Here is a 25,794-nt window from a genome sequence, read left to right on the forward strand (position 1 = left end):
TTGGTTAATTATTTCTCAGATCCTACATGGACTCCAAAATGACATTGATATCCTGGTAAGACATAATGTAATGCTTCTTCTACAGCTTAATATTATTATTATTATTTCTTAAGCAGACAAACCAATGCATTATGCTTGATAAGTGAAACGGTGACCCAAAAGTAGTATGATTAACGGGCTGTGCATTTTGGCAAGGTCCACTACGGTCCAAAGAAGTGCCATTAAATTGTTAGAGAAAAGTTATAAGATTTGCTTTATCTGAAGTGAAGCAAAGTGAGAAATGTAGCAAATGAATCACCTAAAATAAATCACCAGTAAAATCATTAATGTGGAACGTCAGAGTTAAAACTCTGATATTAATTCAACAAAAACGATTTAACTGGACCTGAAGGAATGTGAGGAAACTGACCCATGTTCCAGAGACGAACATGGTTTGTGCAGAGAAATTATGTAAACTTGCTTGAACAAATAGTTGTATCTGTGCATTAGATTTCAGGCTAATCGAATGTCCAGATTAAATTAGAGTCTAATCTGATGTTCAGTACTGTTCAAAAGCTACCAGAACATTATGGTGCTCCAGTAGCACCAAGTTACTGTATCCAGTAAAGAATTGCTGTCCTTTTTAATCAATGTTTGTTTAATGATTTATCACTTATTGGTTAAAACCAAAGGAAAAAAAATAGAAAGAAAGGAAAAAGATCAGATATATCACAATATAAAAAACAAACAATTTATACAACTATTTTTTTAGACAGAAAGTCAATTCATTTAAATACTAACCTAATACTTGGTGTAGTTATTTCACAGCTTTACTCTGTATTAGCTATTTTTGATTGCTGTTCATGTGCCTTGTACATAAGAGCATGCAATAATTTCTGTTATATAATTTTTGTGTCTCAGCCTGTGTGCCACATTTACATGATGAACTGTAATACGTCTGTATATCAGTATAATTTCTCTCTTTAAACAAACAACTAAACAAGAAAAGCAACAAATGCTAAATCAGCTTGATGCTAGACAAATAGGATAGATTGATGAGATGTTTCTTACACTGATATCTTAACAGTTTACTCTGCTAGACTAGACACGAATGGCAAAATAATCACATCGAAATCTGAAAGATCGTCAAGTATGCTTGGGAATCTGTTCCTTTGGTGACACATTCTTCAGTGTATTTTGCTGTGAAATCAGCATCCTCACTGCTGGATGCAACAAGGCATCATGAATCATAACATAACATCATCCAAAAGCCCCAAAATAAGAAATGCTTCCACATTCTCTCCCACCACTTATTCAGAGGATGGTTTTCAGCTTGGCTCGTCATCCAAAGTGACAACCAAAATAGATCAGAGCAAAGGTAGCTCTCCTCTTTTCTATCCAAGCCAAGGCTCGTGTATCGAGGCACACGTGCCCACTCTTCCCTGCAACCCAGTCGGCACGTGTCGGCAGTTTCAACTTTTGCTTCTTTGACACAGTTTATTCTTGGCTTTACACCGACCACAAAGCGAAATCGTTTTCACTGTTTTCACCTCACCCAGTGTACAGAACCGAACATGTAATAAGGATTCATTGTCTTTGTGAATCCAGGCTTTTCCCATCACATGAACAGTCACGAGCAAAGTGTTCATATCTATGTACCACAGAACAGAATTAGCGTAAAAAGAACATTGTTAGCCAAGGATGCAACTATCTGAAACAAACACGACATTGTGCCGAGTTGTGTTAGCAGCTTGACTCCAGGCGAAGTTTTAAAAGAGCTGACCTATTTCTTTTATAGTCAGAGAATCTGATCCTTATTGCTCTGAAAATTATTCCTTATCCTTTGAAGATAACCAAACTTGGTCTCAACCAAAACTCCATGATAAATCGTTGCGACACTGTGCACACGAGTGGAAATCACGTGCACATCGGAAGACAAGAACGCAAAGAGATCTCACTAATTCTTCAACAATAACAACATTCCCCAATATCCCAGAAGTCCGACGCGCATTCTGCCTGGAAGACTGCGGCACTCACAGACTAAGAACTTTGGACACATTCCAACCTGATGAGGCCAAGCCAGGCCAAGCATCAGAGGAGCCCCCCAGCGCTGTGAGCATAGCATAATGGGGGGCCTTCAACTTTGGGACTTACATGTGCGAGCTGAGGCAAACAGACACAAAAGAGCACTTAGACGTCCATAAACCAGGATACCCATGAGTACACACATAGAGTAAGTGAAACACTCTCTTCTCTAAGTTTACATTCTTTGCGGTGCACATGATGCAGACCAGTCCTGCAGTCGGGAGACGCAGCTTGCCCTGCTTTGTCTAACTCAAATATGATGACAATTATTACAGGAAAGAGCGTCAATAACCAAATAAGGTGCAGAGCTTTGTTACAGACAACTCTATTATTAGCATCCTTTAAGCACATAGTAAAGTCACTCTGACATATTTTGGCCACGGACTGTTGGACAAGGTTCTGATAGTGTTGTGTAGTAAAACCGGTGTTGCAAAGACATAAGTATGTACGGTGATCAGGAGTATAAGAACATTACAGGTCAACAAGATGTTAGAAAGCAGGATACAATCATCAATGAGGAATCGTCTGTGCGATGGGACACAGCGCTTTTCAGCGTGCTCAGACCTGCAGATGAACGGCCAGACAGTAAAGCAGTGATGGTGGAATACCTAAGCAGCACCAACGCACGGAGGTGTTGAAAATGAAGTCATAGGAACCATCAACATGTAAATTTAAAAGGAAACTTTCTATTACATGTTAAGACATGAGTAGGGTTTATTCAGGCTGCAAGAGAGCGAGAGAGAGGAAAACTTGAAGAAGATAATTGCTGGAGTACGGCAAAGCTGGTCAGTTTTATTGTTTTTAGCCTTAAACCTTTGTCTGTAATGGAACATGCTGTAATCTGGATGTGTTGGCACCCTTTTGGAGATCTCAGAGTTGTGGTAAGTTGTGGTACGAACCTATGTTCTTCAGTTTCAGGAATGCTAGCCACACCGACCACACTAATTCCTAATATGCTAATGTTTAAATCTGAACTAATTTATTTTTGTTGCCAGGAAATCCTGTCTCCTGTATTATGACTGCTCTCTCACACATTGTGTGACCTTGGTTCTTCTCCAATTGTAAATATTTACTAATATCCTTATCGTAGAAAGGCTAGAAAAAAACAACTTTTAATGGTGTACTTTCATTCTGTAACATATAGTTCTTAAAGAAAAATCCCAATCAGCCCAACTTGTCATTGGCGGGCCAAAGGTTCGCAAATACTTGACACTCGACACCAACCAGATCACTCTGATTGTTGCATCTCTAATCATCATCATTACTTTTTTTATTTGGATCTTCTACCCAAGAAACTTATTTAGAAACTAAGACTCGTGAGAGCTTCATGGTAACTTGGGAGCTCAAGTTGCAAACACGTTATTCACTCGCTTTTCTCTCAGGTAGGAACCGCCAGAGCTTTAGTGGCTGTTCTGAGGTAAAACAGATACTAAAATAGGGTGGTAGCGGTGGTAGATGTTGGAACAGCCTGTCTCTTGGCTGCCCTGCGCCTCTCAGAGTAACACATGCTGAAGCTAAAATAAATGGAGCGCTCACATGGGAGTGAGATGGGATCCAAATAGTGCCCAGCCTTATTAAAAAAGAAAGAAAAATACAACAGAAACTGTTGACATTAAGCCAGCTGATACTTCTCAGACACAATGGCATGAAGCCAAAACATTGTCATCATAACGTGACCATTCTCAAAGAAAAAGAGGAAGCATATGATTTTATCCAGTTTTATGGGAAGCAGAAGCTTCTTCCTCATGGTTTATGACTAGGCTCACCACAGTATTTTGCTACTGAATGTCTCATCAGACTTCCTCCGTGACTCAAAGCACAGGTAGGTAGTCCTTAATGTAGTTTTAGCAGCAAAAAAATCTAAAAACGCAGACTGATAGTTCGTTTGTAGTTCTTTTAGTGACACACGGGAACTTGCTACAATTAAAAATGTACTGCACATGATTTGTTTTAGCCACCTTGAAAGTGGTAATTGATTAACTGGAAGCTGTAAAAAAAAAAAACATACAGTTTTAGTACTGACATGACATTAATACTGATCTTTGATGAAGCCAGAAACTACAGTATACGGCAAAAAATTTTACCATAGAAAAAGCCAAAAATTAGTTTCTGTTAGGATTTTATTTTCCATCATGGTAACTGAGAAACAGGAACGACAACAGCACGACCCAAAGGTAATGTAATATAATGTACATAATATGTTTGCATTTTAAAAAAGTAGAATCTAACTTTAAGCAAGGATCAGTCATAAGGATGGGGTTATGAGGGGTACTTGTAAGCAGTTAGTATATTTTGTATAGTATGAGAGGGGCTGGAGGTGGGGTCAGTCACAAGAATCAAGGGGAAATTTCAATGAAAGAATCCTATTAAGAAGAATGATTTGTTTCGTACATGTCTGGACTGAGTCGACAAGGCTGCACCAGATATTTTTGCAACAAATACGTGTATCGGTACCGCATAAATATAGGTGGTAAAGCCTATATTTAGGTCGTCACACATGTGGTTTATTGCAGAGGTCACACTGATTAACAGGTCTCTTGTGAATGAATTTAATTACCAAGGAAATAGGACAGTGGCAGTTAAGAATAAAAAGGTGAAAGACACAAAAGAGAAGCTAGACTGTAAGGGGAACAACCAATGGATAAGAAAAGAAGTGTATAATATAAAAAATAAAGACGTAAACTGGGATATACAACCTTGTTTCCAAAAAACAAATGGTAATGTGTGAAATAAAAAAAGGAATGCAGAAATTTGTAATCCAGAAAAAAATAAATTAGATGTAGAAAAAAGAAAATCTATTAATAATCAACACAATTTAATAAAAACTTAGACAGAGGCAACAGAAGAGAGGAACCGTCTGCAATGATGAAAAAACACCGGGCATAAAATCAGCAGCTGTTGCTTCCTGTGGACCAGTAAGGAAGTCCAGCTTCATTTAAGCACACAGATCAGGACACAGCGCTTCACTTGGTGGGCGAACTTTCATATTTCTGAAGGTCTTAAATATGCATTTAAATCATGGTGCCACATATTTGTCCATGCAACCAACATACCTACAAAGACAGTTCTTTTTTTCTGCATACCCCACAACAACATGACCCTGGTGTTAAACTAAGCAGGCTAAGCAGACAGTGACCTAAACTGCAGAGCAATATCTTGTTATGAACACTACTGTACTTGTAGTTATCGAAACCAAAAAAACTGGACGCTAACTGGTCCGCAAACAATTTCTAAATTTAGCGTGTACGATAACGTGAGGAACCAAAAGTCAGCGCCATAATCATCTACTTTCATATTATTGTGAATATGCCCACCAGTGTGTATATCGAGAATCTGAAATCTTTGTCACCCTATGTTATCATAGTGATTTTTTTTTTCAGAGAGCCACTGGCTCAGGATGCACATAGATAACATACAACACAGACACAACAAGATATAATATTTACACACTTTTTCTTTTATATAAATGAAATCAGTTGATTGACCAAACAAACTTCCTGAGAAGCTTAAAGCGTTCAAATAGTCTTTAGGGTCTGATAAGATTCTTATCCGAGTCCAGAAAGTCAGCTAGCAGTCCCTTTGAGAACAATATGAATTACTGTGTTGTTGCATAAAATAATCCTGCTCCAACCATGATACACTCGTGCGCTCAGTAAATTATGTGCAATAGTTTGAAGCCTTAATTTACAGAACTGTGCAATCCAATGTTCCCTGAGAAATTAGAGTGTGAAAATAGGCATTAGCAGTAGTGAGATTGTAACATGTGAAAGACCACAAACGTATCAGAATATTGTATTCAGAAAAAGGCAATGTTTTCATTTATAATTCATTTGATTCACTATTTGGTTGTGTCTGTGCTTTTTGGGAACATTAGGTCCTGTTTACTTTGTGATGTAATTCAGTAAAGAAGAGGAGCGCTGAGGTCCCTCAGCCTGTTGTGTACCTATGTTGGTGAGTCCTGATCATGCGAGGCCATGAGAGCCACATGTCTGCTACAGCTCTAAAGGAGATTAATAAACAGCCTCAGAGAGGAGAGGAGCTGCTGAGATGGCACCCATTTCAACTCCAAAGGTTAATCAACACAGCCAGAGGTTCAAAGTTAACCAATTTTTTTAGCACATAAAAACAGCCTCACATACAAGTTTAAAGGTCCAAAACGATACATCAGTGGTGTCATAAAGAGAGAGAAATGAGACAACGAGAAACAGCATGTTCACAACTCTTCTTACCAATATTATTCAGGGTTTTTGGGTATGATTCTTTTTTCCTGATTACCATTATGAAAAGTATTATGGAAGAAGATTGGATTTGATTTCTGTTAAAGGGAAAAAAAATATGACTATAAATATTAATAAAATGGATACAAATAAGATCTTCCTTAAATGTGGACAAAGTCAGTGCAGACAGACAATTTTTGCATGGAAGAGGTAATTTTAGAGCTAATCTGCTTCTGGACCTTACTCCTGAATTGAGGCATATGCAAACTCAAGTTTGCAAACACATTCATTTGTGCATCCATCCATCCATCCATCCATCCATCCATCCATCCATCCATCCATCCATCCATCCATCCATCCATCCATCCATCCATCCATCCATCCATCAATATTTGCCACTCCTTGTAGGGTCCCAGGGGTGCTGGTGGTGTCATTGTGTGGGAGGCGGGGTGCACTCTGGACAGGAGGGTTGTTAGGATGCTGAAAAATGGTTCAGCCCAGCCCAGAAATAATTTAATTTTCATACAACAGAAATGTACAGTTTATGTAATTTTTAGTTAAAATAATAAAGATCATGTTGTACCAGTCCTTGTCCAAGGCTTTTGAATAAATTGAAATCCGTCCGTCCGTCCGTCCGTTGTCTTCCGCTCATCCGGGTTCGGGTCACGGGGGTAGCAGCTTCAGTAGGGAGGCCCAGACGTCCCTCTCCCCAGCCACTTGGGCCAGCTCCTCAGGAGGAATCCCAAGGTGTTCCCAGGCCAGCCGGGAGACATAGTCCCTCCAGCGTGTCCTGGGTCTTCCCTGGGCCTCCTCCCGGTGGGACGTGCCCAGAACACCTCACCAGGGAGGCGTCCAGGAGGCATCCTGACCAGATGCCCGAGCCACCTCAACTGGCTCCTCTCGACGTGGAGGAGCAGAGGCTCTACTCTGAGTCCTCCCCGGATGACTGAGCTCCTCACCCTATCTCTAAGGGAGAGCCCAGACACACTACGGAGAAAACTCATTTCGGCCGCTTGTATCCGGGATCTCGTTCTTTCGGTCACGACCCAAAGCTCGTGACCATAGATGAGGGTAGGAACGTAGATCGACCGGTAAATCGAGAGCTTCGCCTTTTGGCTCAGCTCTCTCTTCACCACAACGGATCGGTACGATACCGAATAAATTGAAATGAAACAAGAAATGTGTATGATCATTTTACTTCAGCAGCCTGCAACAACATGAAGAAAAACATGGTAATTTGCTAAATGAAATAATTCCAACATTTTCGTGAAATAAAAAAAAATATTGGAAGCACAGTTTGTTTATTCTGTTTTACAAGAGTTGCTCTTAAAGGTATATAGAAACATTATATGCTTAAAAAAGACCATAAACTATTTGATCATGATAAAATAAGATTATATACACCAAGCACACATCTTGATAGTGTTTTGATGGTCCTTTTTGAGGCTAAATAGAACCCAGGACCGGACATGCTGAGCAGATATAAACAGACGTGGCGCCATCTATCGGCAGTATCACAGAACTATCATAATGCTGGTTTGGTTAATTAATAAAACAGTATTAAATCAAGCCAGACCAAGCTTGCCCCTCTGCAATGCCTCGCAGTAAACCGGCAGCTCGCCGTGATTGAAGACCAACCGTCCGTTGTTACTATAAATAAACACAAAAGGCTGTATTTACTGACAAATTGACCAAAAACAAAGCATAAAGCACCAAAATAACAACTAACACGCCATTAGGACGAGATAATCTTTGATAAAAACCTTGTATGCAACCAGAGTGAGCTACTGACGTATAAATAATAAAGTCAAATAACGTAAACGTGCTTACTCTGAGTCTATAAAATCTGGTCTTCCACTCATCTAAATATAGTTTCTTTTTAGCATCAAAAAGGCCATCTCCACTGGTTCAGTTTGACGCACTCCACTCCGCTCTGCCCACTTAGCAAGCATTTCAGAAACCCTTTTTTTTTTTCAGGGCCAGTCGGTTTCTCAGAACGTGCTCAGGGGCGGGGTCAAACCGAACGGACTCGAGTGGAGTTGTGGCACAAACTCACTTCTTTTCAGTGATTGGCCGATGGGAAAGGAGAAACGAGAAGGTTTTTCTCCGAGGAAGTCCAGAAAAACTGAAGAGCGACAATATTGATATTAAGGACCACTATGAACAGAGTGGATCAAACCTAAATATAATGTTATTATTTACAAACCATGAACCACGCCTGAAGGAAAAAAACAAGCTTTCTCTCATTTCACACTGAAAGTTGATATGTTTTGTCTCTGAAGAGTGTTTGCTTCATAAATGTGTTCAAATCAACACCAGGCTGATTTTCCAGAGCTGCCTGCTGAGAGCAGAGGAAGCATGAATACGCAAAATTCGACCTATAAAAATAATGACATTGTGGTTAAAGATCTTTAGATTGGGGTTGGTAGCTAAAACCAGCCCAGAAGGTGTCTCCCTCTTCCAGGCATTTCTAGGCTCGTCAAAACACAAACCACGCAAAGTTAATCTGATTGGGGAGGGGGACGTTCCACTCCTCTGCTTTTATATTCCTCCTTTTCTACGTAATAAAACGGGTATATAATATATATTTAACATAAACAACCTCTATCTTTGGATTGGTTCCACTCCTGTGTTATTGTTTTTTTTGTTGTTGTTTTTTTACTTGCAAGATCACCAAATGTTTGAAAATAAACAGGCCTCAAAATATGTTTGATCACAAGTGAAATCTGTCCAATTATTAATGGATGATGCTTGATGCTTCTCGATCCACTTTCAGGATTTTGCTGTTGATGTTTTCACTCTATTTCTACAGTTTTAGACCAGATTCTTCTTAGATTCTCCGTTTTCTGCTTTACTAAAGCAGGTAATGTCCAATAAGCTGTCAGAAATTTAGCTAAAATGCGTTAATTCAAATAATTATTTGATGTAGGCAGGACAGGTCTGATTTATCATTGCATATCCAGACATATAGTATGAATAGTGCCATAAATATAATACCAGGACAAAATAGAAGACCACTGAGTAAAACAGCAGCTAAAGACCAAGAATAATGGTTGCTTAAATACCTTCACTTTAAAAAACTGTAAGAAAGTCTAATACCTTTGCAGCAGATGAGGAAAATATGTTTTAAAATGTAGACATCTCACTTTACTCATATTTGTGTAGCTATTTTGTTTCGTCAGATTTTTTAAATCTGCTATTGTCACTGTTTTCACAAGTAATGATCGACACATATTAGACTACCTCAATTAGTCAAACTGGATCAAATCCATCCAGCTTGATTCTGTGGATGAAGCAGCTGTGCACTGATGGTGCTCCAGTCTCATTATCACATTTCTGACTGCAAGCCTAAAAAATGCGTCATCTCAGAGCTCAGACAAGGTTGAGAACAATCGGCAGCTGCGTGTGTGAACATTTTAGTTAAGAGTCCACAAGCACAGGTTGTGTGAAGCCGCTATCTATCAAGCAGAAAGACCACAGGTAAGGATTTAAACCCAGCATCTTCTTGCTGCAAGGCAGCAGTACTAACCACTGCGCTTTGTGCATCTCCCTCAAAGTTCCCACATGAACAATAAAAAAGTGTCAAACTGTAACATTATGTATAAAGAAATATCCTATGTGTTGACAGCTGTTTTAAAATTTAAACTATGCAACAAATCTGACAAAAATGTTTTAATGCTGTGATATGAATGAAAATCAATATAAAAATGCAAACAAGTTGTAAAAAAGGCACAAAAGCCTTCAGTTTTTAATCATGCAGTAGTGTTCAAAAATGGTCACATGAATGAAAGCAGAGCATCATTTAGTATTTAATAATTTAATATTTAAGATAAGATAAAATAAGATAAGAAATACCTTTGCGACAGACTGGCGACCTGTCCAGGGTGTACCCTGCCTCTCGCCCAGTGAACGCTGGAGAAAGGCACCAGCACCCCCCGCGACCCCATGAGGGATTAAACGGGTCAGAAAATGGATGGATGGATAGAAGAAATACCTTTATGGTCCCACAATGGGGGAAATTCCAGTGTGACAGCAGCAAAAATGCAGAATTTCACGCTAGACTAGTAATATGGATAAAAAGCTAATTTAAAGTTAAGTTCTAAAGGATAAGAAAATGAATTTATCAGAAAGAGAAAAAAAAGAAATGTGCAGTTATTAATAATATTGCATATTCAGGTAAAAAGTTTACATTCAAGTTAATTAGAGGAAAGACAGCAGCCGATTTACAGAACGATATGAAGAAAACTATATCGTATAGTATACAAGAAAAAAAGTATACAAGCAAAGGTGTGCAAGTAGATATCAGCATCTGAGAGACAGTGTAAATGATTCTTGATCAAATCAAGAACCCGTGGAACCATTACCATGTTGTAAACACTGTGGTGAGTAGCAGAGATCTCCACTACTAGGTTCATGGTAGAGATATTTACATCATTTCCCTACAGTAAATTCCATTTAGGTCAATTAAGTTCAAAACTCAACTTAATTTAGGTATATAGTGTCGTTTGATCTCAAGGCACCACTTTGCAGGTCAAACAGATTAAACTGAAATCTAGAAATATATGACCAGATCCATCCATTTCTCTCAAATCATACAGAAATATTTTGTTTCAATTTCATAGATACCTATTCAATCCTAGTTATAATGCAGTTTAATTATTTTTAATGAGAATTGGTAAATTGGAAAAACAACAACTATCTATTTACGGAAGCCTGGCTTATTGCCATGAGCTTTTGACTTTAGCATTAATCCCTCATCCTAAGAAACAAATGTTGATAGTGGGAAAAAAAATCACTTTTATCAGGAAGATCACATTACAAAATTGCATTTAAACTAGCTTAATAATACATAAAGGGTTTGATGAATTCCCTGGTCCACACCACTCAATACAAACCAGCCAAGCTCTCTTGTCCCGATCCAACAACTAAATCCGAGTCATTTAAGGTTTGATACCGGGAGTTTTTTTACAGCACAGACATACATCCTAAATACCATAAGTACAATCATGTTATTGACACAGTCAACACTGTGTAGAAGTTTAACTCATAACTAGTTTTACAGATGCTGGAAGTGCTTGAAACGACCGAGTATGATCCTCTCTGCAGCGGTTCAGTGTTTCTGTGGTGCTGTGAGAGGACTACCTCATTCACAAAGGACCGAGGAATGAGCGCACCGCCGACTATGCTTGGAAGTCCTACATTACCCATCTCTTGGTTTGCATTTGTTCATTCATGATGTAAAATGGCATGGCCAGGCTCTTTGCCAACTTCGCATCTCGTTAGCATCTTGTCAGTTGTTTGCTTTATTCTCTGAAATATGACATGCACTTCAGTGGCGAATCTGAATCTGGCCAGCATGTCGTGAGGCGAAGCAGTGATGATGGACAAACCGTAAAGCTCCAAATGTGTCGCCACCTTTTGCTGAAGCGATTGCAAAAGGTGGCAAAATCCTAATATATGACATTCATCGAGAGTGATAAATCATACCACCTGCTCTGTAATCAGGTTTGTCTTATAAGCGCTGGATAATTTGGATCTTTTCTTTGGAAAGTACCCGATCTGCTAAATTCACAAGTGCTAGCGGAATCGCTTTCATGCTCTGCTTTTAGTTTCCATGTTGAAATCGTTCAGCCACTGACAAATTCATATACAATGTAGACAGTAGGGCGACAAATCGATACAGCTCTGTCAGCTACTCGGACACATGCAGCCATTCTCTATCAATCCTTGTGGTGTCATGGAAAATCTCCAGTGGACAGTGGGTACACCTTGAACAGATCGCCAGTTCATCATAGAGCAACACATGCACACATTGCTCAGACAACCGTGCATGGGGGATTTTGATAGTGGCCATTGGTGTTCAGTAATAAAACCCATGTTTTGGAAGGTCATAGGAAGCACAAGTGCTGGAAGAAAACCCATGCATGTTTTATCAAGGATTTGGTCTGGGATAACTAAAAACTGCTCCACGGGGCAGCACTACTCCCATCGTTTAAAAATGCCTTGATATAGACCCTGAGCCAAAACTTAGTATCTACTGGAGACATCCCTAAATTGCATGACTATGTGCTTTGCATGCTTGGAACAAGAAATAAACAATCGACATCTTTAAACTTTACTTTGCCGCACAGGAAAGGAAGATGAGTCATTAAAAAAAAATGCTTCTGAGAAGTCAAGTTTTTTTTCCACAGAATACTGAGAGCAAAAATCAGCAACCCAGAGCCGCATACTGTGTATGTAGTGTTCTAGGTGACCACTAAGAAGCACGTCCATTAGGCTAACTTGTGTCTAAGGAAGCTGAATTTGTACTGCCTGGCTGATCTGCTCATACCCCACCAGCAAACATTGATGGAAAAAAATCCCCACCGTGTTTGAAAGCACCATTGAAGTGGAAGCTGAGCCACTCAGAACAGTGAACACCGAAGTAGGGCAGAGGGCAACTTGAACATGTTTTTGTTGAAATAGAACTGAAAACTGGTCTCAGAAAATGAGAGACAGAGACGCGCTCTGAAATCTCCACATTGGGCACTTAGAGGGAACTGAGTGAAATATTGATAGCTCTGGGAGATTCAGACGGCTTAGTTTTTTTGCAGCCTCCGCAAGGAGAGGGGAATGTGTGCACGTGCATTTTTGTTGAAAAAAAAAAAAGAGTCTCAAAATTCTCACAAAAGCAAGAGACTGCACAGAGATCAGAGGACTATTTGTTATAATTTCAAAAATGCTGAAGAACCTTTATGTTAGCAGCTAAGCCATCATTCACGGTCAACAACGAAACGCTCTCCTGTTCATCAGCCTCACATCTAGAAGAGCATATTTAAAAAAAGTCAAAACTGCTACAGTAAAACTGATGTGATTATGAAGTTATTTGCCACCGCAGGGATAAGCCTGCAGTCCATGTGCCGCTCACTTGGTGAACGGGGAAACAGCACCAATGCCACGTGAGCGCAGCACCTCGCTCCCCTCTCTCGCTCATCCTTCCTCTCTCCGTACACATGCCTTTTATCTTTTTATGTGTCTATCAGGCCGTTTTGATAAAAAGTGCCACTGTATAGAAGCAAGTACTGTATCAACCATCATTATGCTGACTTGTCACGGTGTGCAGGTGTTAACTGATTTCAGACATACAGTAGCAGGAGATTAGCTGAATAAATACCATCCAAAACGAGACCAAACCAAAACCTGTGAGACAGGAAAAGCACTGCACACCCCTGCAAGGTGTTGTGTTCTTCTCAGTTGAGCATCTGGCAATGCAACTGATTAAATATAAGCTGCTGCTGAGCACAAATTAATACAGGTAAAAATATGCACAAGGCAAAGTTATGTATAGTGTCGGTTCCACTAATGAAAATGCACATTCCTGTAGGACAATCTAAGCACAGCGCACCCACGGATGTATGTTCGGACCCATCTTCTTAAATGCACTTGGGAGCTTAGAAACTAATAGCTGTAGATAGTCACACTTTGCACTCTTAAATGCTTTCCTCTATTTAACACTGGAAACCAAACAGGATATCATTAAGAAGAAGAAATATGCAAGAAGCAGCTTTATTGAGAAAGAGTAATACATTTCCGAAAGAGTAAAAAGGAAACGTTGATCTGTAGAGGCTTAACAAATCGGTGGATTATTGTTAAAAAAACACCACTTATCTATGTAACTAAGAAAACAGAAGGCAGGGATCCTGTAGTAAAATAAGAAAACAGCGTCCAGGATAATGTTCACCTAGAGGAAAGAGAGAACCCTTAAAAAGGAAATAGCATGATTAAAGTTTATGGTCCTCGAATGGCCAAAGCCCTGGGAATGAAGAGGTGGAGGAAACAAAGAACTTAAAAACAGTAAATCAGCACTTAGGACTTACCACAGAACAAGACAAATAAATCCAAACAAAGACAACAGAGCACAGACAAGACACACATGTGAACACTAGAAAAGGGTATTACTACCCAATCCCCTACCTGTTTGGCTGAGTTGAGAGGTGCTCCGGCTCTTGCGCGACATGCCAACCATGGCCTGCATTTTGGCACCAATACTGGAGCGCCTCTTCTTCTCGTCAGTGCCTACCGTGCCGACCGCTGTGTCCGACTGACTGCCGTCCGTCTTCTCCAGGTTGCACATGTCACCGCTGACGCTTGTGCTCTTGGTCATGTTCACTTCACCGGATGTGCCCATCTGCCTGTTTTTCATTTTGGATGCAAAGTCACTGTCAGCCACCACCATTGACGAGGGTGGGTGTGGGGTGGGATGGGGTGGGGTGGGGTGGGGTGGGGAGGGGGAGCAAGGACAAGGAAGGAGGGATAGGAGAAAGGAGGACGACAGTGGAGAAGATGTGACAGGAGAGGCGAGCGGAGGTGAGAGGAGAATACAGGAGGAGAGGATGGAAGTGGGAAGGGCACAGGAGACAGGAGACAAGGAGTGGGGTGAAAAGGAGAGAAGGACAGAGTTCAGGCATAGAGATTCAGGACTTACAGGATAGTTGAGTTAAGGATTTTAGGAGACTGTGTTGTATGTTCTAGAGATCTACCATTGAATAAAAAAAAATCACCTACAATGTATTTCCATTGCATTTATTGCTTCTAAACCTGAACCTAAAAATTAAAGTCTATTGCGCAATTAAATCATGGTCAGTAGCTTTATACATGAGGAATCAATAGTTTTGTTCATTTAGTTTTCCTTTATATATATATATATATATATATATATATATATATATATATATATATATATATATATATATATATATATATATATATATATATATTGCATGTACTGCAGGGGACTTATTCCCACAAAGGTAACAGTGGGCACAGAAGACAGATTGCCTTTCATTAGCTGAATTATTTTCCGGCTCTTCTCGGTTGAAATAATGTAGGCCAGCGCCCAAATTAAAGTCTTATTTTAGCTCTGCCAGTAAAATTATCTTTAAGAGACAAATTACATTCTGTATCATGTGCTCTTAATGGGATGAGGTCCATGTAACTTCCCCAGGGTACCGTTCATTAATTAATTACTGACCTCCATCACATAACTGGATTATAAAGACAGTTTATGGAGAGACATGCTGTTGAACATCTAAGAAGTGATTTTATCGCAAATTTCAACTTGGTTTTGGATTTCTCATATTAAAGATTAGGACTCAATATACCAAACTGAATAAAGATGTCAATATTACACAGTTTACTTTTCCCTATATAACAGTTTCCTATATATATATATATATATATATATATATATATATATATATATATATATATATATATATATATATATATATATATATATATTAGTATAATTACTTCAGCAAAATTTTAAATATCTTTTCATTATTCTATCCTTTTGTGTAGTGGTGGCCAGGTGGTTAGAGCAGTGCGCTTGCCTTCTGAGGCAGCAAGAACCCGGTTCGAACTCTGCAGACTGCCTATCTGGGTGCCTGAGCAAGACCCTTAACCCCAGATTGCTCCCTGGGGGCTGTAAAAAAGCTGCCCACCAAAGCACAGGGTAAATGCATAAAACTAATTTGTTGGAATGTACAATTGCAGTGACAAATATGACTGTAAATATGACTGTAATTGTTATTAGTTACTGTATTTTTTTAAGACAGTTCACGTCACACAATGGTCCAAAAGGTTTCGATGACATTTCCATTTCAGGCGTGATGTGGAGCGTTAGTTTTCTGCTAGACAAATTCTTTTATTCACGTAGGCCAAAAGGTTTTGGACCTCACCCAACCAGAGCACATTATTCCATACAACGCAGATGGGATTCTTGATGCTTTCTTCCCACAATGGATTTTCTCTCTCCACTCGTGCATGAAGGGCAGTTGTGCCGTACTCGATCTATTTTTGAAGGACGGATTTAGCACGGCTAGATGTTAAGCTTGGAATATTGTTGTAGAAACTAACCCTGCTTGAAACTTGTCCACATCTGATCCCTGACTTGTTTGCAGCATTTTATGATCTTCATGATGCTGTTTGTTTGCTGATGTTCTCTAAGAAACCTCTAAGGCCTTTTACAAAACAAACTGGATTCATACTGAGATTGAACTTGACACTGGTGGACAGGGGTGCCGCCAGGAATTGTGGGCTCCATGACAAAAAAAAATCTAAATCATCCCAAAAGTTCATATATATGTAAACATTATATGGCTCCCCTGCTGGTGGACCTAATTACTTAGCATGTAAAGGCAACTGATCTTTCTGAATCTAATTTAGAGATATCAGAGTAAACAGGATTAGGTATGTATTCATGCCACACGTTTCAGATTTATACTCGTTAAAAGAAACAAAACCAATAAACTTGTCTTCTTTCTTTTCAGCTTACAGCTAAATCCTATTTTTCTTACTTTTTTACATTAAATACTAATGACCTACATTTTTTTGCTGTAAGATGACAAAATGTGAAAATGTTCAAGGGTATGAATACTTTTGAGTATTGTCTCTTAAATGTGTTAAATGTGAAAGAAATCACAATTAATACACAGAAATTCAACCACATTTGGTACATTTCCATACTACCGATCTGAGAATGTTACCCTTGACTTTGAGCTCGAGTAAACAGAACGGCACGATCTAACAGAACCTCATCCCTGTACTGTATCACCGGTCTTTGAACAGGTTCTGGCCCTGTGTCCACACTCACCGACTAAACGCGCCTGCTCACAGAACTGGGACTCTCCAGGGATTCATGTTGTTCAGCTTAGGCCCAAAGAACACTGTGTGCCTCATCATGCAGATTGCTCACCATGCATTTTCATCTAGGCCACGATGTTCCCAGGGCAAACACATTTCCCTCCAAAAGTGTTAGATGTGCCATTTGTGTTTTTTATACATACATCTACCTGCAATAAAAGTTTGATTCTTGCCCTAATAAAAAAAAAAAAGATGAAAAATATGAATGTTCAGTTTGAACTTTTACCTTAATCCTGGTGCTTTTGTGTCCAGTGAACAACATTTAATGATTCATGGGGAAGATTTATTGAATTATTTTCCCTTTTTCGACTAATATATTGCCAGTCTTTTATTCAATAAGAAATAAATCATGCAAAATCCAAGCATGATGGACCTTGTTGTAACATTACTGACTTGCCAATCTATGACTGAAATGTCTGAGTGAACTGGTGGCTAAACAGTTATTACAAGAGTATTACTCTCCTATAATTTGTTGTTCCAAACTATCAAACGTAGTCTCCTCCTTACCCTACATGGGAGATAGGTTACTATTAAGCTACAGTATTAAATGAATAAAAAAGAGGATTTTGCTTGCTATTCAAAACCGCTCCTGGCATATTTCATTAGTCCTTAAGAACACTGAAAACGGCATTAATTTGAAGTGTCATGCACACATTAGTTTGTCTCTGCAGGGGTAAAGGCAAACTAATCTCTTGGTATAAAAACAAAGGTTGATCACAGGGAACAGGCCTGTTTAAAGAGTGGAAGATGCACAATGTGACCTTAATCCATAAGTAATGAGTCACCAGTAAATATAGCTTGTAGCAATCTTTATGCCATTAGACCAAGCTTCTCTCCAGTCTATTCCTGTACTGATGTGACAGCATTGATCAACGCTTTATAATTTTGACCTAGAACCATGCATTTACCATGCAGCAGTGTGTATGTTGACGGTTGTGTATGTGGTCACAGGGATATTTCATTTACCATTTCTATTAAAAGCAAGATCTCTCTGTCTGTTTTCTTTAGTGAATCTTAAAGATTCATTCAAGTTTTATCTCTGGGAGAACTTTCATAAAAGTTTCACAAGGACTCTCATCACAATCCATATTTACATGTAGCTCTTCAAACAGAGAACGGGTACAAATCTTTTAATTGAAACATAATTTATTTGAGTGTCTTAATGCCTAAAATCCGAGCACTTCAAGGAGAATCAAAATGTGTTCCTAATTAGGGATGTCTCAATCTGACCCCAGATATCTGCTTGAGACAATATCTTACAAATATTGGTCCAAAACTGAGCTCCCAACCCCTGCTGTTAGTTGGGTGAACTCGCTGTACCTCTGTGCTGGTCACATCCCCAGTGAGATGCTCAGCTGTGTTTTGTCGAGGCTTTTTTTTTTTTTTTAGCAATCACTGAATATTTCTTTGTATCAGAGTTCAAGCACATTATTTTCCTGATTGAAACTTGGTTTTCCTCCTGGAAGAGTAAAAGGGGCTTATGAGTGAGCCTGCCCCAGCTTCCTGTCTGTCTGTCTCATGTGACCTGCTCTGCCTGCAGCGCTACGGCTCATTTATACAGCTCTCGGGGAAGGAGACAGAGCTGTACACAAAGACTAGCTGTTCATTTTCAAAATGTACAGGGAAGAGCTTCTGAAGCAAGAAAACTGTTTTTTTTTTTCTCTGTATGTTTTGTCTGCGCAGCATCAGCTGGAACACAACATTAAACGATCTGTGAGGAAGATTTTTTTTTTTATTCTTTTCTCTCTTTTGACATATGAACGCTTTACTCAATGAGTCATATCAAAACAGAGTAAACAGCTAAGCACAAAAGCAAACTGCTGAGCAAGAAAACAGCAGCTCATCAGCGGGGGCTGGGCGTAAGCTTTCTGGGGTCTGTTGCTGCTGCATGTGACGAGTCCGACGCAGTTCAGCCCAGAATCAATCATACTGGGACAATTAGGCTGAAAGTAGTCTTTTAATCTTACTGACATGTTATTTCCGGACTGACAATCTGTGGAGCAAAAGATCAGGGTGATGGGGAAGAGGCCTTCCAGCCTCAAAGACTTATAACCCATCACTGAAGATAAAGGTAAAAATACCAGCAGAAACATGCGTTAGCTGGCCAGTAATTATAAGATGTGTTTGACCACTGTGCTGTCAATAGATATTCATATTGTTAATTGAGAAGATTCAAACGAGTCTTTAACATGCAATCTTTTTACATACCATGTAAATCAAAACTGAAATTATCTTTTATCCAACTCTGATAGTCCGTTTACATTGGTTTACTGTATTTTTAGAGATGCCAGTCTTATCTCCTCTCAGTTTCAAGCTTCATGGTTGAAGAAAAATGTTAATAAATGTAAATCATCGAGGGTTTTGGGAAATTCTGGACTTAACTATCGAAGTATTTTTTCCAAGATTTTTTTTCAGAGCTTTCTCCATATTGATATGACATCAGTGGGCAAAGCAGAGAACAAAATGCTTTATTTCAACCATGAAGTACTCAGTGACGTGTAAATCTAATAATGTAATTATTTAGAAAGCATGTTACCACCGTGAACTTTTTTTTAACTGTACTTTCAATCTATGTAAAGACATTTCAGATTTACGCATTGAAACAGTTTGGTAACATTGTTACACCAATTTCTGTACAATGGGGGTTTTCATTCTGTAATGTGGTGTGCAGAAGTCATGCATTCCTGTCAAAGCAGCATAACATACAAAAACTGATATCTATGTTAATGTTAATAATAATGTTAATAATGTTATGGGATATATAAGAAGTGGTGTCATAACAAAAATAAAACTCAAAATGTTCTTTTATGTATATTATAGTTGTTTTACTGCCTTTTGTGACTTGTGACATCAATACATTTTAGTTTTTTTAATCAGAAGTATTATTTTAGAAAATTAAAATATGCAGTTGAATTAAAACAAAGCTATTTTTAAGTAATTTAGAGATAAAACAATATGGTAAATTAAAGTGTAATAAAGTGGTCCTCTAGAAGTTATTTTCTATACCAAGTGCAAATCTCTAGTACCTCAGTAGTGCAGCCCATCTTACTGAGGATTTTCTTTATACTGTAAGCCTCGAACAAACAAATGATAAACGCAGGACAGCCAGAGAAAGCTCATGAGATTAATGTGTCCTTTCTCCTGATTAGATGCTATAAACTGCAGTTATATCCAAACAATCATTAAACAATAATTACTGCAGCTTAGCAACCACATGTTTTACAACTCGACCTGAAGATGCTAACAACAAATTATTATGTTAATTATGATTTCATTTTACTTACTGTGTTGACATTAGCTGCTGTTTACATGTTGTCATGCAGACTCTGGGACTATCCCAGTTGTTCTCCTAAACGCTGTTAAACACACTATTTTGCAGCCAATGGGTTGTTTACACATTGCATTAACATCCAATTGTAAATTGTTTTTTTTTTTAATAAGTAAAACCAATATGTTTGTGCTCTTTTTATGCAGAAAAGTAAATTGTGAAGCGACACACAGGCAGCTTTGGTACCTTACAAACGTACTCATAGCCCTTGAACTTTTTCATGCTTTGTCTGGTTATAATCACGCATTTCAACGTATTTTACTGGGATTATTTGGGATAGAACAACACAAAATAGAGTATAATTATTCAATAAAAAGCACAAGAATACATTGTTTTAAATGCTGTTCCCCTAAAAATGTGAAAACTGTGGTGTAGTTTGTATGCATCCCCCTTTAATCGGATGCCCCTGAATGAAATCCAGAGCAAATCAAAAGTTAGATAAAAAATATTCCAGCTGTCTGTTATTTAATCTCAGTATAAACGGGCTGTTATGTGAAGGCCCCAGAGGTTGGATGGAGAATGTGGTGAACCAACAGTATCAACTAAGAAACATAGCAAACAGATCAGGTATAAAGTTGTGGAGAAGTTTAAATCAAAGCTGTGTAGATTATGAAACAGTGTCTCTAACTTTTAACATTTAACTGTTAACTCCATCATCCAGAAAGGAAAGGAGTACGGCACAACTGAAAACCTATGAGGGTATAACCATCCACCCAAAACTGACAGGCCAGGCAAGAAGAGCATTAATCATGGACTATAAACAATGGCAACTCTGCAGAGATCCACAGCGTGGGTGGCAGAATCTCTGTAGTGCAAAGCTGGCATTTATAGAAGAGTGACAGGTAGAAATTCATTGTTGAAAGAAAGAAATGGGAAGTTTACAGTTGCCCAAACTGCATAGGGGGACAGAGAAAACATGTGAGGGAATGTGCTCTGGTCCGGTTAGACGCTACATGTCAGTGAACACTAACGCTGCATGTCATCCTGAACAGCAACATGTTATGGGAATGCTTTTGTTTTTCAGCAGAGACATGGAAGCTGGTCAGGGCTAAGGGAAGGCTAAATGGAGCTAAATACAGGGCAATCCTAGAAGAACTGACCTGTTAGAGGCAGCAAAGGACTTGAGACTAAGGTTGAGGTTCACCTTTCAGCAGAATACCGACTCTAAACACATTTTTAGCTGTTACCATGACCAGGTCAAAGTCTAGACATAAGTCAAATTGAGAGCCGGCGATAAGACTTGAAAATTGCTGTTCATAGTTCATCCAACCTGAATAAATTGTAAGTATTTTATGAATAGGAATGGGAACAATTTCAGTCTTTATTGAGCAAAGCTGGATGAAGCAAGCCTAAAAAGGCCTGCAGCTGTAATAGCAGTGAAAGGTGGTTCTGCAAAGCACTGATTGAACTAGGCTGAATACAAATGCATGTCACGTTTAAATTTTACATTTATAAAAGCTTTTGGAAACCATTCATCTTTTTTCTTCTTATAAATAGAGGTTTACTTTATGTTTATATCACATAAAATTGATAAAATGTGAAAAGGTCCAATGGATAGGAGTTTTGCAAGAACGGTAGCTGCATACTGATTTTGTACTGGAGCTGCCATGAAAGAGTTGGAGTTGATCACAGAGTCACCAAGTTTTAATCAGAACCAGTCCAATTCTCTTTCTGTTCAGAAGAAATACATTATGTGCAGATCTGGTATTTAGTTCTATAAATCAAATTACTAAATCCAGTTAACCAGCCCTTTCTTAAAGTAACTTCATTTCGTAGCTTACACTATAAGCACAAGGATTTTTAGCTTATCACAAAAAGAAAAAGAAACGGTTCACAGCACGTTGTGAAATGCAGCGGGTCCGAGTATAAAAGGTGCAGTAGGACAAAAACCAAGTGAAGAATAAAACCTGACAGAAAACATATGGATGAAACATCTAAACACAGAGCAACACTTATAGCAAAGCAACACTGTCTACATGTCCTGCAGAAGATAAGATGTTTTCTTTTTCTATTGCTTCTATCTGCACTCTAAATTCTCTAACCAATATATATATATATATATATATATATATATATATATATATATATATATACATATATTTATATATATAAAACCCTAACTGACTGTACACCTTGCTGCAACATTAGCTGCACATGGCTTTAATCTTAAAGTGATTTCTCCAGCTACCAAGGGGCAGTTCTAATACTGGAAAGAGGCAGTAACCTGGATCCTGCTGTGAATTTAATTTGATGGTGAAGCATCTTATTAGGGTTGCAAGCTAAGCTTTTATCCTGCTCTGGGATTCTAAACCAGTTTCCTCTTGACATACTTTCTCAGAATTGCTATTCTAAAAGGGTTCACAGTGAAGACATACTCTCTTGTGTTCACACTAAAATGGTGCCAATTATATATATCTTTTCAACATGGTACAACCTAATCTGCATGTACCAGTTTAAAATGGAAAAGATACCTTTGACTAGTGATGCTTATGTCACAGGTTAGAGTAAAATAAGTAATGTGCATCTTTTTACATTAAAAAATATTTTAATTTGAGCCATTTAATGCGTCACCAGACAAAAGTTGACATTTTAAGGTATGTTATTTTTCTAATGTCTTGATTTTTTTTTTAAAAGTTTCAAGCTAAGTTACATTTAGTCATGATAACTCACAACTCCAGTAAATAAATCTGCTTTTATCCCTTATAAAATATTTAAATAACTGAAACTAAAACAGGAGTTAATTTTTTTAACACTTAATCAAACCTGATTAAAGTTTTAAAAAAAAACTACAGCAAAGAACAGCTTCTCTGGTTTCCAGTGTCTCCATAAAACCAGTCTATGCTATCCAACATGTTGTGATGCCTTACCATACTAACATAAACATGTTTTTTGTTTTTTTTTAAAGTTGAATAGTGTCCTCTGGATGGGTTTGTCTTTGTTGAAACGTTTTGTCTAAGAGACTTCTTCAGTCTCCATAGTAGTTGGTAAGCAGTGCCTTTGCATTGTGGATCAACAAGTTCAATGGTGAAGGTCAAAACTGGTTGTTCACATGCAAAAGAGGACCATGAGCCTACCAACCAATGGTTAGTGCGCTTATTGTTTCCAGGGGGCTGAGTCATGCTCAAAGCCAAGTTGGGATCCTAATTGGTTACATTTCAGTTTAAACAGGGAGGAGGCCTCCAGGTCCAATTGTCCCTCACTTGCAATGCTGTTATTGCGAGCTGGACTCAGGGCCATAGGAACAATAAGTGGCCATCAGATCGCTAACCATAGGCTAGTATAACTTACCATAGTAGGCTGATGGTCCTCTTATGTTTCAACAAAGAAGAACCTGTTCAGAGGACCCACTCAACTTTTAATTTTTTATCTGAATTATTGAGATTCAGAGTTTACTGAACTTTACTAGGACTTTAACTGGAACTCTGTGGGTTGGTGAAATGAGACTTGGACTAAGTCTATCAGCAACAGACATGCCACATGCGCTTGTCATGAAGCAAGACACAGACTTGTGGAAAAGCACCTCGTGCCAATTGGTAGGCATGGAGGAGTATTTGTAATGCTGTGGGCCTGTCTATTTTTTTAAAGCCCCCGGGAATATTGTTACAATATATATATATATATATATATATATATATATATAGATATAGATATTCTTATAGATATTCTTATAGATATTCTATAAGAAAATCTGCTGAAGTCCAGCATTAGATGGAAAACAGGGTGTCTCTGTTTCAACAGAATAAGGACCTAGGAATCTGGATGATGTAAACAGATGGAAGGATGCTCAAAGATCTCCCTCTCTGAATGCTTCTGCCTTTTGAAATGTTATAAAAAATCAAGTAAAGTTCTGTCCTATTAGCTAAAGGGGGTTGGACAAAGTATGAACAGGAAGGGTGTCAGTAATTGCAGCATTGGTGAGTATGATGAAAAGCAAAACAGCAAAAAGTGATTAATTTATTTGTTATTTACTCTTATTTCCGTTGCATCACTAAAGGTGCCTTAAAAATATAGCTTATAGTATATAGGCTTGTTCTTTTTCCCTTCTTTGTTGGATCATGTAACACAGAAAAAGGAGCATCAGCTCATTTGTCAGATAGAACTGGTACATTAAGGACATCATGATCCAGTAATTGAATCACTAACTTTTTGAAAATCTACTAAAATAAAATCCTTTTGACGTGATCTACAACACTGATTTATTTGGATCTGGATTTTCATTTAAAAGACTATAGAGACATCTCCAAAGGACATACCATGTGCTGTTGTTGTGACAAATAATGTTTTACTTGTCACACATGACCAACTATTCTCTGGATTTATCAAATGCTGATGCTACACTTTGGAAGTCTGATGTTAGGGCCACAGTCACCATGTTAGTTAAAGGGTAGAGGATAGCACTACAAATCTGGTCATCAGAACAGAAAAAGTTAGTAGGCAAGAGGGGCTACAGGTGCTTTCTGGAGTTAGTAGCTATCTTTTGTTGTCAGGTTGCTGTACATGTATTACCTGAGGTTAGTGTCTGAGGCACTCCTTTGGTGCAAGTCCTCTTCTTTATCCATCAAATCTTCCTGATGCTCCTGGCCTCTCTCTATCTTACTGCCTGACTCTTTGCTCTCGTGCTTTGCCCTCTCCTCTTTGCTAGTCTCTCTCCCCCTGTCTCCAGCCTCATCTTCCTCCTGCACCTCTCCTAACTGCTCATCTACCTCCCACGAATGCCTTCTTGATTGCAACTGGCTGAAAACGGAGACAGAAGCGAAGACAACAGCACATGCAAAGCAGAAAGAAAAATCAAAGATGGCATGAACAACATCAAAAACAAGAGACAGGAGATCCAGAGACACGGTGCAACCAAGAAAGCAAAATGATTGAACAGAAAAAAAAGAGAGCTTAGAGCAAAGCACCATGCAAATGAGTTTGGTTTTAATTGGACATGAGATGAGACTAGATCAAAACAGTAAATGTATTTAAAATCTTAGTGCACAGATGTGCACAGACTGCTTAGAAAAAGCATGACTAGATAAAGTTCAAGCATTTTGTTTCTTGTGTCCGAAAAAGAGGGACAAACTTGGCTTAAAGAAAAAAATGCAGTACTACAGAAGGATTTCTCTTTTTAGGTTGAACAAGAGACAAACAAAACAACGACAAAAAAAAGAAGACCTGGACATTTAGGAGTACCATATGTTACCAGAAAATAAGCATTTTCCCATTCCTGATAACAACTTTAAAGGGATGAAAAGGAACAACAAAAAAGTGTCACCACCTAATGTGGACGTGAACTTACCGGATCTTGCGGTTTCCTTGCGGTCTTTCTGATTGGACAGACATGTAGCTCGTGCTGCTGAACCGAGAGGCACTGCTGGTTCTCGATACAGCGGACACGTCGCTTACATCACTGTCCGATGACTTGGCTGACAAGTTGTCAGAGCCCCGTGGGTCTCTGCCCGAGCGCTGCAGACAGAAAGAAAAACATGAATCGTGAAATGCATGTTTTTACGCAACGCT

General features: G+C 38.6%; 1 protein-coding gene across 1 annotated transcript in view; it reads right to left on the reverse strand.

Moving 5' to 3' along the window:
* Positions 1 to 25,794, reverse strand: part of rims2a (regulating synaptic membrane exocytosis 2a) — a gene marked incomplete in the record, with an annotated part of 165,853 nt that overhangs the window by 9,359 nt on the left and 130,700 nt on the right. The window contains 3 exon segments of the mRNA XM_036129426.1: positions 14,235 to 14,452; positions 24,799 to 25,026; positions 25,574 to 25,740. Of these exon segments, the coding sequence (XP_035985319.1) occupies positions 14,235 to 14,452; positions 24,799 to 25,026; positions 25,574 to 25,740 (613 nt within the window).

The sequence above is a fragment of the Fundulus heteroclitus genome, chromosome 3, assembly GCF_011125445.2.
Source record: "Fundulus heteroclitus isolate FHET01 chromosome 3, MU-UCD_Fhet_4.1, whole genome shotgun sequence".
Taxonomy (NCBI): Eukaryota; Metazoa; Chordata; class Actinopteri; order Cyprinodontiformes; family Fundulidae; genus Fundulus; species Fundulus heteroclitus.